This window comes from Capra hircus, chromosome 6 (genome assembly GCF_001704415.2).
Source record: "Capra hircus breed San Clemente chromosome 6, ASM170441v1, whole genome shotgun sequence".
NCBI lineage: Eukaryota > Metazoa > Chordata > Mammalia > Artiodactyla > Bovidae > Capra > Capra hircus.
The window spans coordinates 91,747,867-91,764,430 of NC_030813.1; the positions used below are offsets into that span (position 1 = coordinate 91,747,867).

At 40.9% G+C, this 16,564-nt stretch overlaps 1 protein-coding gene across 5 annotated transcripts in view; it reads right to left on the minus strand.

The window, feature by feature from the left end:
• Positions 1-16,564, minus strand: part of CCDC158 (coiled-coil domain containing 158) — a 79,415-nt gene that overhangs the window by 30,517 nt on the left and 32,334 nt on the right. For 4 of the 5 annotated variants that reach the window (XM_018049604.1, XM_018049606.1, XM_018049603.1 and 1 more), the window contains 9 exons: positions 15,293-15,412; positions 14,193-14,390; positions 12,158-12,640; positions 9,993-10,182; positions 8,003-8,155; positions 5,852-5,964; positions 2,655-2,813; positions 1,604-1,696; positions 499-624 (listed from right to left, as the gene is read on the minus strand). In XM_018049604.1, coding sequence (XP_017905093.1) covers positions 499-624; positions 1,604-1,696; positions 2,655-2,813; positions 5,852-5,964; positions 8,003-8,155; positions 9,993-10,182; positions 12,158-12,640; positions 14,193-14,390; positions 15,293-15,412 — 1,635 coding nt within the window. The remainder of the gene's footprint in view (positions 1-498; positions 625-1,603; positions 1,697-2,654; positions 2,814-5,851; positions 5,965-8,002; positions 8,156-9,992; positions 10,183-12,157; positions 12,641-14,192; positions 14,391-15,292; positions 15,413-16,564) is intronic. The other variant, XM_018049605.1, reaches the window with a different exon arrangement.

Below are 16,564 nucleotides of genomic sequence, written 5' to 3' on the forward strand. Positions count from 1 at the left end.
TATTTTAACTAAAGAGAGTAACAATTTTAATATTAATAGAATCTTTATGATTATAAATAAGTCCACATATAGGTCATGAAGAGATAATATACAGCAAATCATTTTCATCTTAGTAGAGTACTATAATACAAATAATTTGCCTTTGGCATTTGAAGTGATGCTTATTTTAGCCATCTCAACATTGGCTTTGCACACTGAATGCTTATGATAGAAAAATATCAATACAGGTTACTAAATAATTTACTTTATTTTTTTAAAATAATAATTTACTTTAATAATTATTGTTTACTGAGTATTTCATGTTTTGTTTTTCCCCAGAGAAAATGCCAAACAAGAAAAGAAAAACCTTTCTGTTCACCTGGTGGGTATAAATTTAAATTCTAAAAACTGAAAATGTCATAACTATAGGCTTATTTTTTTTTAATGAAATTCTTCTCAACTTAAAATCATTTACCTATTATGCCATTTGCATCACAAACTACAAGACAAGTGACTCACATGAGACAGGAAGCTGGCTGTAGACTGGGAAGATGGCACGTTGGAATGAGAGCGAGCAGCAGACGATGGCTGTAGAAGGCGTGGCTTCACAGCAGAATTTGAGGTGTATCCAGGGCCCTGCAGTTCCTGGAAGACAGTATACATGTGAGCAAAATAACTGTCAACCTACAGCTGGAATTGTGAAATCAAAATGTATTTTTGCAAATAAATTTCAGTCTTACATGTTGAACCCCTACAAAGTTTGAAGCCAAAGTATTAAGCAAGATGCATGTTATTCTTTGGGGACTAATGTTGGGCTTAGCAAGAGGCTTTCACACTTGTGAATGATGTAAGCATTCCAGGTGGGAAGCGGCATCTCCAATCAGAGGCTACTACATTGGTTTTAACTTGGCCAAACATTCCACACCAGTTCTGACACACTACTTAGAAGATTCCTCTCCAGCTATGGGAAGGTATCCAGTACTGTGACTTTGAAGTATGGCTGCACTTTTAAAGTATATTCAAAACACAAATGTATTTCGGTGGAAAATGTCCTATTTTTAAAGCACACCTGATTTGTCATGCAAATTACCTCATTTTTGCTATTCTCCAAACAAGTCAAACATGTTTGACCTCCTCCTGTATGCAAACCTCTGGTTCCCCAAGGTAAGTACTTCTGTGTTTCCTTCACACAATATAAACCTAACATAAAGCACGGTGCTTCAACGTGTTACTATATAGGAAAAGGATAGGTACAGTAGGTACAATGTAAAGATTTTGTAATTGTTAATATCAGATAATGTTAAAAGTACACTTGAAAGCATCTAAGATACATGAAGAAAACCTAAAAGTATATCAGTGAAGTGAAGTCGCTCAGTCGTGTCCAACTCTTTGCGACCCCATGGACACCAGGCTCCTCCGTCCATGGGATTTTCTAGGCAAGAGTATTGGAGTGGGTTGCCATTTCCTTCTCCAGAGAACTTCCCGACCCAGGGATCGAACCCAGGTCTCCCACATTGTAGACAGACGCTTTCCGTCTGAGCCACCACTTGATCTTAGCCAAAAGGCCAAGACCAAGGCTTAACTTCTGCTTAAAATGCTATTTAATGAAAACAAAAGACCTTACTTTTACATCCAACGTGTGTTGAAGTTTTAGGCGCACAGATTCTTGTTCCTGACGCTGTATTATATCTTGACATTCTGCAAACTGCAAAGATGCCTACAATCAAGCAACCACATGTGGTTTATCTTCCATTCTTTGTGCAATTTTATTTCATTAACGTATATGTGCAGAGTCGCCATCTCTTCAAGGAAACTTCCCCCCATTCCTAGCACAGTGTATTACATTTATCTATTTACTTATCTGTTTTATTCAGAAAACTGAGAGTTACTGGAGGTCATGTCTTTGTAGCCCCAGCATCTATATGGCGTTTAGTAGGTGAAGGATACGCAAAAGAATGAATGAACTAAGGATGAAATGAGCAAACAGCTTTAGCAATGGTAAAAATATCTGCATAAAGATAACCACAACTGAAATTCGTTGCGCCCATATATCATATTCTAAGTCCTAAGTTTGCATAGGTGGGAACATAGACCATGTTCTGTCACCACGGAGGCTCTGATGTCTCAAGAAGCAAGGACTGGTTTGGGTATACAGTATTTTCAGGTTTCCAGAGTTTCCAGGTGACACAAAGAGAGATTCCTCCTCTACAACATATGGCAAGGACAAATGTGGTGTCATCATTGATCTTCGCAGTCATTAAGCTGCATTCTCTACCTGCACTTTCTGAACTCCACAAAGTGCCACACATTAGCATTACTTCGTCTTTTTATTGATATTATTAACAGACTGTATTCTACCAAGTATTGAAGTCCTTCTTTGAAGCTAAATTAGACTGGTGGTATTTTAAATTATTCAGGCCACAAAGGATACCAGAAGCATCTCACATCTTGCATTACTGCTCTTATGTTCATGTAAGCAAAAAAAAAAAAATCATAATTTTGTAAAAAGTATGCATTATGATTTGTTCTTAAAGCTCAGCCTTCTCTACAGGATATATAGTTCTTCCTTGTGTGAAGTGACTGGGACACAATCCAATTCGACAGATTTGGTGTCTATCAACATGGAGCTTTCCTGTTTAGTTGTTAACTACTGTATATATTTAGTTAATAACCACCTTATCGAGAGCAACTTCCATATTAGCAACCTTTTCTTTCAATCGGCGCTCCTGAGATCGCAGGACTTCTAGTTCTCCAGCCATCTTGTTCTTCTCTGTTGCAACAGTACTCAATTCCTGGCTTAATTTCGTCTTCTCTTCTTTTAGAAAATGTTTTTCCTACAATTATACAGGAGCGAATATCAGAAACGATATAGCGATGTAGATGCTGAAGCACACACGTATCATTTCTCTTACCCTAGATTTGTTCATTTCACTCTTTCATTATTTGCCTATTTGGAACTTAAGGCAGGAGGGGAGAAAAAAAGTGGGAAATAACAAAGACACAGCAAATAAGTCCATGTAATGAGTGTGTGTGCGTTCAGTTGCTTAGTCATGCCTGACTCTTTGTGACCCCATGGACTGTAGCCCACCAGGCTCCTCTGACCGTGGGATTTTCCCAAGCAAGAATACTGGAGTGGGTTGCCATTTCCTTCTCCCAGGATCTTCCTGACACAGGGATTGAACCCATGTATCTGGTGTCTCCTACACTGCAGGCAAACTCTTTACTGCTGAGCTACCAGGAAAGACCGGTGAGAGGTATAACAAATGTATATGCATATCTGTCAGTGTTTAGCCTCATTCTAAAAAAGCATTTCAGCACTCTGGGAAGGGGAAAAGCAGCTGCTTGAGTTGCCCTCATTTTCTGCGTATGCTGTTTCCCTTCTCATTGGCATTATGGTCAGTTCTATTGTAACTCTTCTTCTGAAAGTGCAAGTCTACTCCAAAGACTGACTGTTCCCTGACTGACGTTTCAGGGAATATTTGAGCACAACACAGATTTCACCTCTATTAATGGATGGTTTCACCTATGAGAAATACTAGGTCAGTGCAGAAAACCGCACCCAGCTAAGGAGAGTTGCTCAGAAATACAAAACACAAACATACACACTCTTCAAACAATTAGCTCCCTCCGTTTACCTTGTGTTAATGAGCCACATCCTATGTCACAGAAAAACCTACCTTCTATCCCTTCTTAACAACTAGCACACTGCAGTTCTTCAATGCACATGTTCACAAGCAAACTTCAAGTCATTTTTAAGATAAAGGGCCATCCTAATTGTCGTATTTATGTGTCTCTTAAACACTTAACGTGCAAAACTGTGCTACCATTTTCAGTGGGTTCCTATTTTTTTGTCACTGATGAAGTTCGTCAGTGTCATGCTCCTAATCCCACTACTCTCACAAGTCCCGTGGTGGGTTTTGTTGCACAATTTTGTATAGCATGATTTTAGGAACACAGTTGTCATATTAGAGTAGAACTGAATATGCTCTGCTTATAATCACTCTGTCTCTACCATGAGTATCTTCTTGCAGTTAAAATACTAGCTCTTGGACAGCTACATGTAAGAAAATGAAACCGGAACACTTTAACAGCACACATAAAAATACACTCAGAATGGGTTAAGGACCTAAATGTAAGACCGGACACTATAAAACATCAGCAGAACACTCTGACATAAATTAGAGCAATATCCTTTTCCATCTATCTCCCAGAGTAATGGAAATTAAAACAAATCAAAACTCCAATGGAATTAAATGAATGGGACCTAATTAAACCCAAAAGTTTTTGCACAGCAAAGGAAGTCATAAACAAAATGAAAAAACAACCCACGGAACGGAAGAAAATATTTGCAAATGATGCAATTGACAAAAGATTAGTCTCAAAAATGTACAAACAGCCCATGTGGCTTAATATCATAAAAAGAAACAATCCAATCAAAAAAATGGGCAGAAGACCTAAACAGACTTCTCTCCAGAGAGGACATACAGGTGGCAAGAGGCACATGAAAAGATGTTCAACATCTAATTAACAGAGAAATGCAAATCAAAACTATGACGAGGTAACACCTCACACCAGCAGAATGGCCATCATCAAAAAAATCCACAAACAATAAATGCCTTAGAGGGTGTGGAAAAAAGGGAACCCACCTACATTCTTAGTGGGAGTGTAAACTGGTAATTGCCACTATGGAGAACAATGTGGAGGTTCCTTAAAAAACTAAAATTAGACCTATTACACGATCCAACAATCCCACTCCTGGGCATATAGCCAGAGAAAACCATGGTTTGAAAGGATACATGCACCTCAGTGTTCACTGCAGCACTGATTTACAATAGCCAGGATATGGAAGTAATCTAAATGTCCATCAACAGATGAATGGATAAAGAAGATGTGATATATATATGCAATGGAATATTACTCAGCCATTAAAAAGAATGAAATAATGCCATTTTGCAGGAACATGGATGGACCTGGAGATAATCATACTAAGTGAAGTTAAGTCAGACAGAGAAAAACAAAGGTAGTATGATATCACTTACATGTGGATTCTAAAAAAATGATACAAATGAAATTATTTGCAAAACAGAAACAGACTCACAGACATAGAGAACGAATTTACGGTTACTGGTGGGAAGGGTTGGGGGGAGGGATAGATTGGAAATTTGAGATCGACTATACATACTACTTTCTTTTTTCTTTCTTTTTAGATTAATTTCTATTGGAGTAGAGTTGCTTTGCAGTGTTGTGTTAGTCTCTGCTGCACAGCAAAGTGAATCAGCCATATGTATCCACACATCCCCTCTTTTTTAGCTTTCCTTCCCATTTAGGTCACCACACAGCACTGAGTCGAGTTCCCTGTGCTCTACAGGATGTGCTCATTAGTTACCTATTTTATGCCTAGTATCAAAAGCGTATATATGTCAATCCCACGCTTCTGATTCTTCCCACCCCACTCCTCCCCCTTGGAATCCATATGTTTGGTCTCACTGATACATTTAAAATAGACAACCAACAAAGACCTACTCTACACACAGTGAATGCTGCTCAATATTATGTAATAATCTCAATGGAAAAAGAATTTGAAAAAGAATAGATACATGTAAAAAATAACAAAAGAAGACCAAGGAAGAAAATCATAAAAGAAAATAAAATTCATTCCAGAGTAGTTATTAAAAAAAAACAAACAAGAAACACTAGCTCTTTCCAGGTCCTGCTCAGATGTTCCGGTGGGAACCTTCTCGGCACGCTCTGTTAGGAGTGGCCTCCGGCCCTGTCCCCACTGAACTTTGCATCTCTGTGTGTCTCACTCTGTACTGCAGCTCACTAACGGGTGAGCACACTGGCCTCCCCCACTCCAAGCACAGGCACTCACCTTGTTCGCATTTGTCATTGCCTCTTCCAAAAACTGTATCTTGCTCTGAAGGGCATCTATCTGACCTCTTTTAGCTGTAATTTGTTTTTGCATCCCCATTGCCACTTTCATAGCTGAAAAAAAAAAAAAAAGGAACTAAACTGTGTCTTAGTTTTTAAAGTTTCTAAATTTTGAGAGGTGACTATAATTTTATGTTCAAACACTGTGAAAATGTGTCAGATTCCTCTAAGGCACCTGGATCATTTCAAGAAAGTTTTCACAAAAGATGTTTTCAGATTTCACAATATTGGGATATAACAATTTTCAGCAATTACTCAGGGGTTTTGAGCTGAGAAACATATATAAATGCTGATGTTCTGTGATTCCTTGCTAGAATTAACTTCATTGGCCGTCGTAATTTGCCATATCTCCAATGGTAATAAAATAATACTGACCAAATTCATACTTACACATATAGGAAATATATACACAAAATACACAGTCATACAACGAACACTGTAACTAGAATTTTCACTAAAATAACTTTCTAGAAACTCATATATAAAATACCACACAAGACATCTACTATTATCGATCTTTTAAAAGATCCCAGTGATAACACAAACCATGCCATTTCCATTGTCAAGGGTACTGCCATGTACTCAGAACTCACTACTGTTTCAAAGGTCAAACTGGCCACATAAGCATATATATGATTATTTTACTGAAACTGGTGACCGGATGAGAATGTTCTAGACACGAGGCAAGGCACTGAAGACTTAAGACATGGCAGGCCACTGAAAAGATAAGTAAAGCTCACCACTGTTTGGAAATTCAATGATCCTATGTTGTTTCCTAGAACCAGCTGAGAAAAGAGGTTTGAAAATGCCACTGCTTTTGAGTTAGGTCCAGCTTAGAGGTTAAAAAGAAAAAGAAAATGTGGCATTCTTTAAAAACAAACTATTGGAGGATGAAAGGTCTGACTTCTTGCTAACAAGATATACTTCCTGCAGCTAAAGTGTTCAGACCAGGGTTAATACAGGCACAGTTCGTTGGTTTGTTAATAGAGCAAAAGTCTGCTATCATTTGCTCACCACTCTGAAGAATTCTGGTCTGATTAAATGCATCACGCTTGGCCTTCAAAGGAAATTTTCTTAATAAATTCTTTATTTTAAGGTGATCCTAATTCGAGAGTGAATTCAGGGTTACCTAGTTAATTTAACAACTGTAATGGGACGGGGGGAGCTGTGGAGAGGCCTGGAGCACATGAAGAGGAGACTGTCTAGTGGATGGGGCGGCGGGAACAGACCCCAGGTGGGCCTCTGGAGTGAGCTCTCCACGCCCCTCCATTTTCTTTATGTTTACCAGCAAAGACAGAGCTGAATCTCTGAGGACTGCACAAAATGTGGACACTTCAAGAATTTCTGTGCCATCTTTGGGCAAGGGCCACGGTAATCTTTTCAGTATCATTCCAATTTTGGTATATGTGCTGTTGAAGTGAGCACAAACATAAATCTTTTGACATGAAAATATATTGAGAAATAGAAAATGTAGTCTTTAGTTAAATCTTTATTCTTATAGTCAGCTAACACAGCCATACTAACAATGATAGGAATAATATGATTTAAACAGCAACTAACCTTCCCTCTGAATTAATATGGGCAGCAAGGTGAAAAGGGAACAGGTGTAAAGCGGTGAGAAGGGACCCCTCATCCTAGCAGGTCAATTCCCAGGGCACCCTCCCACCTTCAACTCAGAGGAGGAGTCAGGAATGAACAAATAGCCATAGGCACACAGTTTACGAAGATAAGAAAACATGTGAAAAATAGGCTGATGAATGAAAATTATTGGTGATCTGTATTTATATCAACACTTCCTCAAAAACAATTACTTGGCATTTATGGACATTGAGGTTTGTTAGAAATTATTGAAATAGCTAAAGAAAAAGAAAGATTCAGATACTTAAAGAATAAATTAAGCAAATGTCAATTTCCCTCAAAAACACTGGGAATTATAACAGCCATATAACAACCATCAGTGATATCTACTGTTGTATGTCTCTCACACCATGCTTCACTGTGAAGAAGTGGAAGGCAATGAATCCAGTTTGTGTTTTATTAAATCTATACCAAGGGAATTAAAAACAAAAGGAAAAGGTCTTCTGAAGCATACCATGACCATCAGATCCTTCCATTGACTTTAAAGTATTTCTTGTTTGCTCCAGCTCAGACTGTGCAGATTTTAATTGCATTTTCAGCTTATTTGTAGTAGTTTCCATTTCTTCACTTTTGTTTCGAAAGTTCCTTTTTAAGACTTCATAGTCCTCTGTACAACATGATAAGCAATAATAGTTGGTTAATTTTTTTCTACTTCATTGTTATAAAGCTTATTTTATTTGTAATTAATGATCACAGAATTTTGGAGCTGAAAGAGACCCCACTTAGTTACATCATCATTTGTTACAGAAATGAGATGTACACACACATTTTCAGGGATCTAACTCTTTTTAATCTACTCGGGTGGGTCACCCTCTTTTACTCTCATTATTCATTGCTTTTCTTCCAGCCAGTGTGTAATTGGCTCACATCTATTTCCTCTTAAACTTTCTTGGATAATCATACCCACCACAACAGATTCAGCCACCATTTGTAGGCAGATGGAGCTCCATGACTCGGTAAGTAACCCGACACTGCCACGTGTTTTACCTGATTTTTTATCTCCAGTAACTATCAAAATACCTGGCATTCATCATTCATACACAAGAACACACACACACATTCAATTATCCATTTATTTACACTTGCCTATTTATATATGATAGATAGATTTACTTATAAAGGGAACCAGCAGAGTCAAGACCTCTCTGCTGAGATCTAACCCCGTCTCTCCGGATACTTTCATGTGGATGCCCTGGTGCCCGCAAACCAATGGTCTCACACTGATTGCCTCACCCTCCTGCCTGTAAGTTAACCCCTCTTGATTTCATTTTCTCAGATGTTGGTATCATTGTTCTCCCAATACTACAAATTTAAAATCAGAAGCACACACACAACCGCTCTGATCATTTACTGTTGATTCAACCTCCAAAACCTTGCCTAAGTCTTCCCTCTCCTCTCATTCTCATTATACTGCCTCAGTTCAGGTTCTCATCGCCTTTCCCTGGGACCACTGCAAACTTCTCCTTAGCTGGCTGGCCTCTGTTCTAGGCTTGCCTTTCTCTTCTTACCTGCTGACTCTGTCCTTCTAAAATGTAAATTTGGTGACAACAATCTCTTACTCGGTATCTCTTGCCGGCTCCACGCTGTCTGGCTCTGCCTATCCATTCTGCCTCATTTCTTAGTTCTTGTTCCTTTGTACCTCTACTCCCATAAGTTTTTCTGAGGTTGCACTGTGTTACTTCATGCCTTCCTGCTTTTGCCCATAATGTTCTTTCCACCTGGACTGCCCTTCTACCTCCTTTTCACCTGCCAAATTCCTATTCCTCCATCGAACCCAGATGTCACCTGCGACGGGAGGCTGATTCCCTCCCTCTCCCGCATCTCTTCCCACCACCCAGCCACTGTGCTTCACCCACTGCACGTGATACATTCTACAGAAGGTCTGGCTTCCAACCAACGTGGAGCCTCACTGTTGTTCCCAGGGCCTGTCTCAGCATCTGGCATAGTAAATGCTCAGCAATCACTGACATACGCATGTGCGTGTATGTGTGTATGCGTGTGAAGTAGATGTCACCTGCACCATACTAACAGTGAAGTGAGGGTATTTTCACCTTAAAATTTAAAGCCTTGGAATTTTCCATTCCAAGAAATTTGCATAAGTCTATTTACATGTGTGGCTTCATTATTACACCTCTAAGCAAGCTATCTGACTCAGAGGACTCGAGGTTTCCACTTCTCTCACTCTCCCCTTGGAAACGCAGTGCAGAATTTCATGGACACTGAGGGCTGACTAAAGTTAGTGGTTAATGAGTGCACGCTCCGGGAGCACTTCATGGGGAAGTGGCAGGGTTTCAGGTGATGAGACGTGTGTGCAGGGACAGCATAATTATCCATGTCTGTATCACTGGATGAGGGCCCATTCTGTCACAACAGTCCCAGTATCCTCGTGGAACGCCACGGACAGCACTCCTATTTTCGGCAGAGTTTGAACTGGAGTCACGTACCGGTGAGGCTGTTGAACTCGTTCCTACTAGCTTTCACCTCACTTAATAAATGGTCTCTCTCTTGCTTGATGTCTTTCACTGCACGGAGCCTCTCGGAGCCTGCGTTCACCAGCTTCACCTTTTCCAATTCCAGGTCACTCACTCTGGCTTCAAGTTCCCGTACCTTTGCATCTTTTTTATCTTTCAAAATCTAAATGTAGGGATAAATGCAAAGGACAGAGCAAGAAATAAAAAAAATAAAATATAAAGCAGCAATAAGAAGTGGGAAAACAAAGGAGTATTTTACCTTTCTTTTAACCATAGATACAAATTCCCAGTATCACTGGCTACAGCCCTCCATTATTCCTATTCTATATATTCATTCATTAAAAAAAAAAAACAACAAAAACGTACTGGGCACCTAACTGTGCGAGACTCCATTTTACACGCTGAGGACGGTGTGCAGGTGAGACCCCAGGTGAGCACCTACTCGGGTTTTACCCCCAGAGCCCCTCCCTGACCCGGGTCCCCCTGCCCTGACCGTGTATCGCAGTAAACAATGTCCCTGTCCTCATGGGGCTTTTACATTCTTGTGAGAGGAGACAGACCGCAACAAATATTGAATAACCAGATGACAATGATGACGGGAAAAGAACTGAAAAGGTGAGAGGGTAGAGAATGAACACAGGGAGGGGGCTGCTACTGGAGCTAAGGTGGTGTGTGGAAGAGAGCCTGACCACTGCCCTGATGAAAGCTTCTAGTCAGGGTGGCTGTTGGCGGTACTGAAAACTTCGATTTGGGGAGGGGGTCCCATCAGTCTAACCTGCTCTGCCTAAAAACTGTTCTTCAAGTGAAACAATTTACGCTGGACCCTTGCTTTCCTTTCAGAAGACTGTATTCCCCTCCCTGGTAAGGACAGCCTATACGATCAGCTCCCAGGATAAAAACTCTGCCCACTGAGCCTCTGATGAACCCCCTGGGTTGGCAACATCTGACACACGCTGTCACAGCTTATTGCTGGCGGGGTTAAGCATCTTGTGCCCAACTGCAGGAGAGGAACCTTATGCCTGGTTTCCTCTGGGTGAATTTTCCCTTTTCTGATTTTTAGATTCTTTGTCATAAATCATCATAAGGGAAAAAATATTGTTTTTTTAAATCTATATGAGATGATAGATGTTAACTTATTGTTGTAATCATTGCACAATATGTGTAAATTAAGCCATTATGCTGTATCCCTTAAACTCAAACAATATCGTATGTCAATTATATTCCAACAAAACCAAAAGAAAAAATTAATTATATGTGATTTGTTTCCTACTAGTTACCATGGCAGATAAAAGTAATATAAAGCTTGGGAAACTGAATTTTTAAAAATTCATTCAATAGTTTTAAATTCTGACAAACATTTACTGAGCACCTTCTGGGTACATGGCACAAAGTCAGGGGCAGGGGTACAAAGATGATGTGTGCCCTGCTTGAAGAAGTCTTCAGTCTTACAGGGAAGAGGAGAAATTGCTATTTACACACACACACGCACACACCACATACCCACCCCCCCCACACACACACACACACGTGCGCATACACAGTGCAATATAGAATGTGACCCAGGCTGTAACAGGTACAAACGCAGTACGATAAGGTTCAGGTGGTGAGTGGAATGGGGAAGGGAACTAATATTTTCTAAACGTCTTCCACAGACCAGGAACCAAGCTAAATCCTTGATATACACTTTCTCATTTAAGCCTCAAATAACCCAACAAGATTCGGGGGTGTTTTGTTTTGCATTCTGGTTTACAGACATAGAAGCCAACATTCAGCACACAGTCCAGTGCTTTACAGCTACTGAGCGGCGAGACGGGGCTCAAAGTTAGGTCTGTCTGAAGGGGGACAAAATGCTTTCTCAAACTACGGGATCACGACAGACTGCGTAAAGAAGCTGGATTTTCTGATTTTTCTCTTTTGTATCAGCACTTCTGAACCATTTGGGGGCCACTCCTTGTGGAATTTAAGAAAAGTGTGGGAACTTCCTCACAAAAGCACACATGCACACTGACAAAAACACTTGCAAACAATTTCGGAGTGTCTACAACTATCTTTACAGAACCTACTTCTGGTCAATTAGGTCAGACTTACGGGAGAAAAGAGGTATTTCAGAAGCTAAACCACCAAAACACTCTACAGACCTTAACTTCCTGTAGCTCCAGCCTCCTGTCATTGATCTCCTTCTCCAGCTGAGCTTTCTCCACTTGCATAGCACCGGCCGTGCGCCCGTGCTGGCCCACCAGCTGCGTCATGTTCTCGATCTGCTGTCGCAGGATCTCGATCACTTTGTCCTTCTCTGCCATCTGCAGCCTGAGGGCCTCGCACTCTGTCTGCACGTTTCGGAGGTGATCCCCTTCATTCTTCAGGTGCTGCAGCTCCTGCAACTTCAAGTCCACCCGGGAGCGCAGCTTCGTGATTTCTGAGTTGGTGGCCTCGATGGCTCGCTCCTTTTCTTGGAGGGAAGCTGTCAGGTCCGACACGGTCCTCTCCGAGCTCTCCAGGGTCATCTTCTTGGCTGTCAACTCTTCCACCACTTTGCGGAGCATCTCTTTGGTGGATTCAAGCTGAGCAGTCAAGGAAGACACTTTTTCTAGACTTTCATTCTTTCCCTGAATGGCTGCCATCTGATTGTTAAAGAAGAATTGCATGGATTTAGGCAGACAGGGAGAGGTCTCAAGAGATCTGACAAGTTAGCTCAAGATGATGAAATCATGAATATGACAGTACCTCAATCGTTTTGCTCTCAGAACTTCATATAGACAGCAGACTAACTTGTATTAGTTAGATCAAGGTGGAGAGGCCTTAATTAAACAACGCTCATCCAGAATGGTGTTGTAGGGTGGGGACGAGCTCGGCAAGTTTTCCACACTAACTTATATTAGGATGACACTGGCAACAGTGGAAAGTGGGTAAGGGTGAAGACAGCTATCCTTTGTTTCCCTCCTCCTTAATTCAACCTTTGAGGGAAAAGTGAATGATGGCTTTTATCCAATGTACATTCACATTCTCTGGTCCTTGTTTGGAAAAGAGTAAGATTCTAATTGGGCTTCCCTGGTGGCTCACACAGTAAAGAATCTGTCTGTAATGCAGGAGACCCTGGTTTGATTCCTGTGTTGGGAAGATCCCCTGGAAAAGGGATTGGCGACCCCCTCTAGTACCCTTCAGCTTCCCTGCTGGCTTAGATGGTAAAGAATCTGCCCACAGTGTGGGAGACCTGGGTTCAGTCTCTGGGTCGGGGAGATCCCTTGGAGGAGGGCATGGCAACCCACTCTAGTATTTTTGCCTGGAGAATCCCATGGACAGAGAAGCCTGGTGGGCTATGTAATCCATGGGATCTCAAACAGTCAGACACGACTGAGCGACAGCACAGCACAGCGCAAGATTCTAACTGCCAGGTGCTCCTTGCAGCTTTCCTCCTGCCCGGGTTGGACCAGAGAATAGGAAGATGACTTTGCCTGGGTCTAGGCCAAGGCTGGTCCCTTTGGTTTGCTTTTTCATTTGAGGAAGCTCTTTTGGCAATTATGGCAGGCATTAGAACTATGTCCTTCCTGTCTTGAAGGTACACTGGTGCTCACACAGCATTCCACATGTCACTCCTGGGGTGCTGAACTGGAGTACACCCAGCCTGCATATCTATCATTCCTAATCAGTTTGGGAGGAAAGGAGGGGAAAGCCTCTCTGGGGAAGGGGAAACAAAAAAATCTACTGGAAACCTTCAACCTTGCTTTTCCTTTGATTTCCCTATGTGCTTAGTTGCTCAGTTGTGTCCGACTCTTTGCAACCCCACGAACTGTAGCCCACCAGGCTCCACTGTCCATGCGGATTCTCCAGGCAAGAATACTGGAGTGGGTTGCCATGCCCTCCTCCAGGGGATCGTCCCAACCCAGGGATCAAACCCAGGCCTCCCACATTGCAGGCAGATTCTTTTCCGTCTGAGCCACAGATCTCAGATGAAGCCCAGATCTCCCTATGGTCTGATGCTTTTCTATTATTAGGATTATTAGGTTACCAATTTCCAGGTGAAATGAAAAGGCAACTGGATGAGAGTTTCACTACTCAACAATGGACAAAAGTGAGATGAAGTTTAACAAGAGGCCAGAACCACAGAAATAAACACCCAGGTTACATATCTTGCTCTCAGAGCCCACAGCTCTCCCTGGGGAGGCCCGGCCTCACCTGCCGCTCCATCTGGCCCTGACACTCGCTCTTCATGGCCTTGAGCAAGGCCTCCAAGCGCTGCACCTCCATGTTCCTGTCGTCCAGTTCCCGCCGCAGGTGGTCGATGGTGATGCTGTTGCCCGTGTCCCGGTCCCACAGCCTCTTGTTCTGCTCCTTCTCCAGACTCAGCTCCTTCTCTCGCTTATGTAGGTCGGCCTACAGGAAGGGACGTCAGCCTTCCCCCTCGTGTTACACATTGGTTTTCAAACTCTTTTTCTCCTTACATCATCTTTGGAGTTTCTATGTGATTTGACAAGACTTTGATCTTGGAATTAGATTCTTTTTTAATGATTTTAGATAAAGAACTATGATTTCCTAGAAAACTAACATTTTGTTGACTTATAATTTCTAGCATTGCAAGTAACTCTCAATGGACTAGAGCCCAGATTAGATATGAGGCTGCTGGGAAACATGGAACAGGAGGGAGAGAAGTGAGGATTATCCCGCAGTTTAGAGTCAGCTCTCCCTTGAGCATGTGCTCATCAAGCCCCGGTTAGCCTGTGAAGGACACTCTGGCAGCTGAGGGTCCTGTAGCCTGAGGTAAGGTTTGGTGGGGAGAGAATCCTGTTCTACAGGAACTCTAACAAATATCGCATGAAGGGGTACCAACATTACCTTTCCTAAATTTCTCAGCCTGTAGTACCCCTAATGGAGGGCAGAAACTGCTTCACTACCAACGGAATCCTCTTTTCTTCCTAAAAAAATTTTTTTTACCTAAATTTGCATTTAACTTTTCTTTATACATGATTTGTATGTGTTTTGAATGTTGTTTGGTTTTGAAATGAACATTCAACCCTACTGCAGTTTAGCAGAACACAGTACCTAACGGAAAGACTATGGCTATTCAAAGATTACCTTCACCCAACTTGTAAGCCCTAAGAGTTGTGCTTATACAATATTATATTTCACATGTAAAACTTGAATAGTGTCCAGGATGCTGTGTTGTGTGTAAATGTACAGATATGTTGTAAAATTTGGAATTTGAAACTAGTTTTGTGAAATACGGTGGTAAAACTTCCCAGAATTAATCTCATTCATATTTCAGAGCACCTTCTTACCAAGAGCTTTTGAAGTTGGTCGTCCAGATTTCCAGATTCCTGACTGAACTGATCACGTTCCGTCCGTGCTTCAGTTAGCTCTGAGTTTGCGAGAACTAACTGCTTCTCCAGCTCTTCTATCTACAAGGAAAGCACAGATCAATCTGACTACATCAATGAGTAATATAAAATAAATACAGTCTTTGGAAAACAGTATTATTTGGGGCAATGGTATCATTTGGGGGGCAAGAATAAGAGTTCATTTTGTGATGTATTTTGTAGACAAAATTGTGATGTACTTTGCAAAGTTTTCTAAACTTAAAATCTATGTAGAAGTCAGCCAGACAAACTGACCAAAATGAAGTACTTGGTACTGTGAGATTCAGCCGTTGTCTGTAATACGCCACTCTCACTATCACACTATTCAAAATCCATCTTCTGTGAAAATGAGTTCTATAATTTGGTATTTAAGGAAGCTTTATGTGGCATAAAGAACATTTTACAAAGCCCACACAAATTAACTATATTATACTTAGAAGTGCTATTTTGTTTCAGAACATCAGTTTCAAAAATAAAGGCACTGACTATAAAACAATGCATGGTACCAAGTTTATAGTTATCGTCACTGTTAGTCACCCTATTTTGAAAGGATACACAAATTTTTATATATATGTATATATATAAAATAATACAATCCTCATTTTTTCTAACTATCAAGCGGGATAAGAATACTAATTTAAAGAACTGTATAGATGTAGTTCTCTCTTACAGACAGGCAGCTGTCAGATCTGTGTGACCATGCATTTCTATGACATATGCCAGAAGGGCCATCGCTGTAAACAGAATCTCTACAGCTCTTAACCTGGGGCTGCAGGCTAAGAGGTTAAGATCTCTGACAATGGAGATTCTGAGTTTGTAATTGAGCACAGCTACATAAACTCATTACTTAGACACAGATATTAAAATAATGAAAAACTACTGATACTGAGTGTTATATAGTGATACCTAACCTTTAATGTAATACCTATAATAACATTTCATCACCACTTTCCAGTAACAAAAAATCTTTCATGTCTGCATAAATGCTACATATTCCTTACTTCTAAGGCATCTACTGAGTAGGCTTCCAAATCCACAGTCAAGAATAAAACTTACTGACTGGTTTGGATGCAACTGTGATTAAATCTTCTTAGAGAACATACAAGCAAGCCTAACATTTTGTGATACTATTTTAAGTTGGTCTAAGTTCACTAAAGATCGTCATTTATTAATTTGGTACGTGTATATTAATTT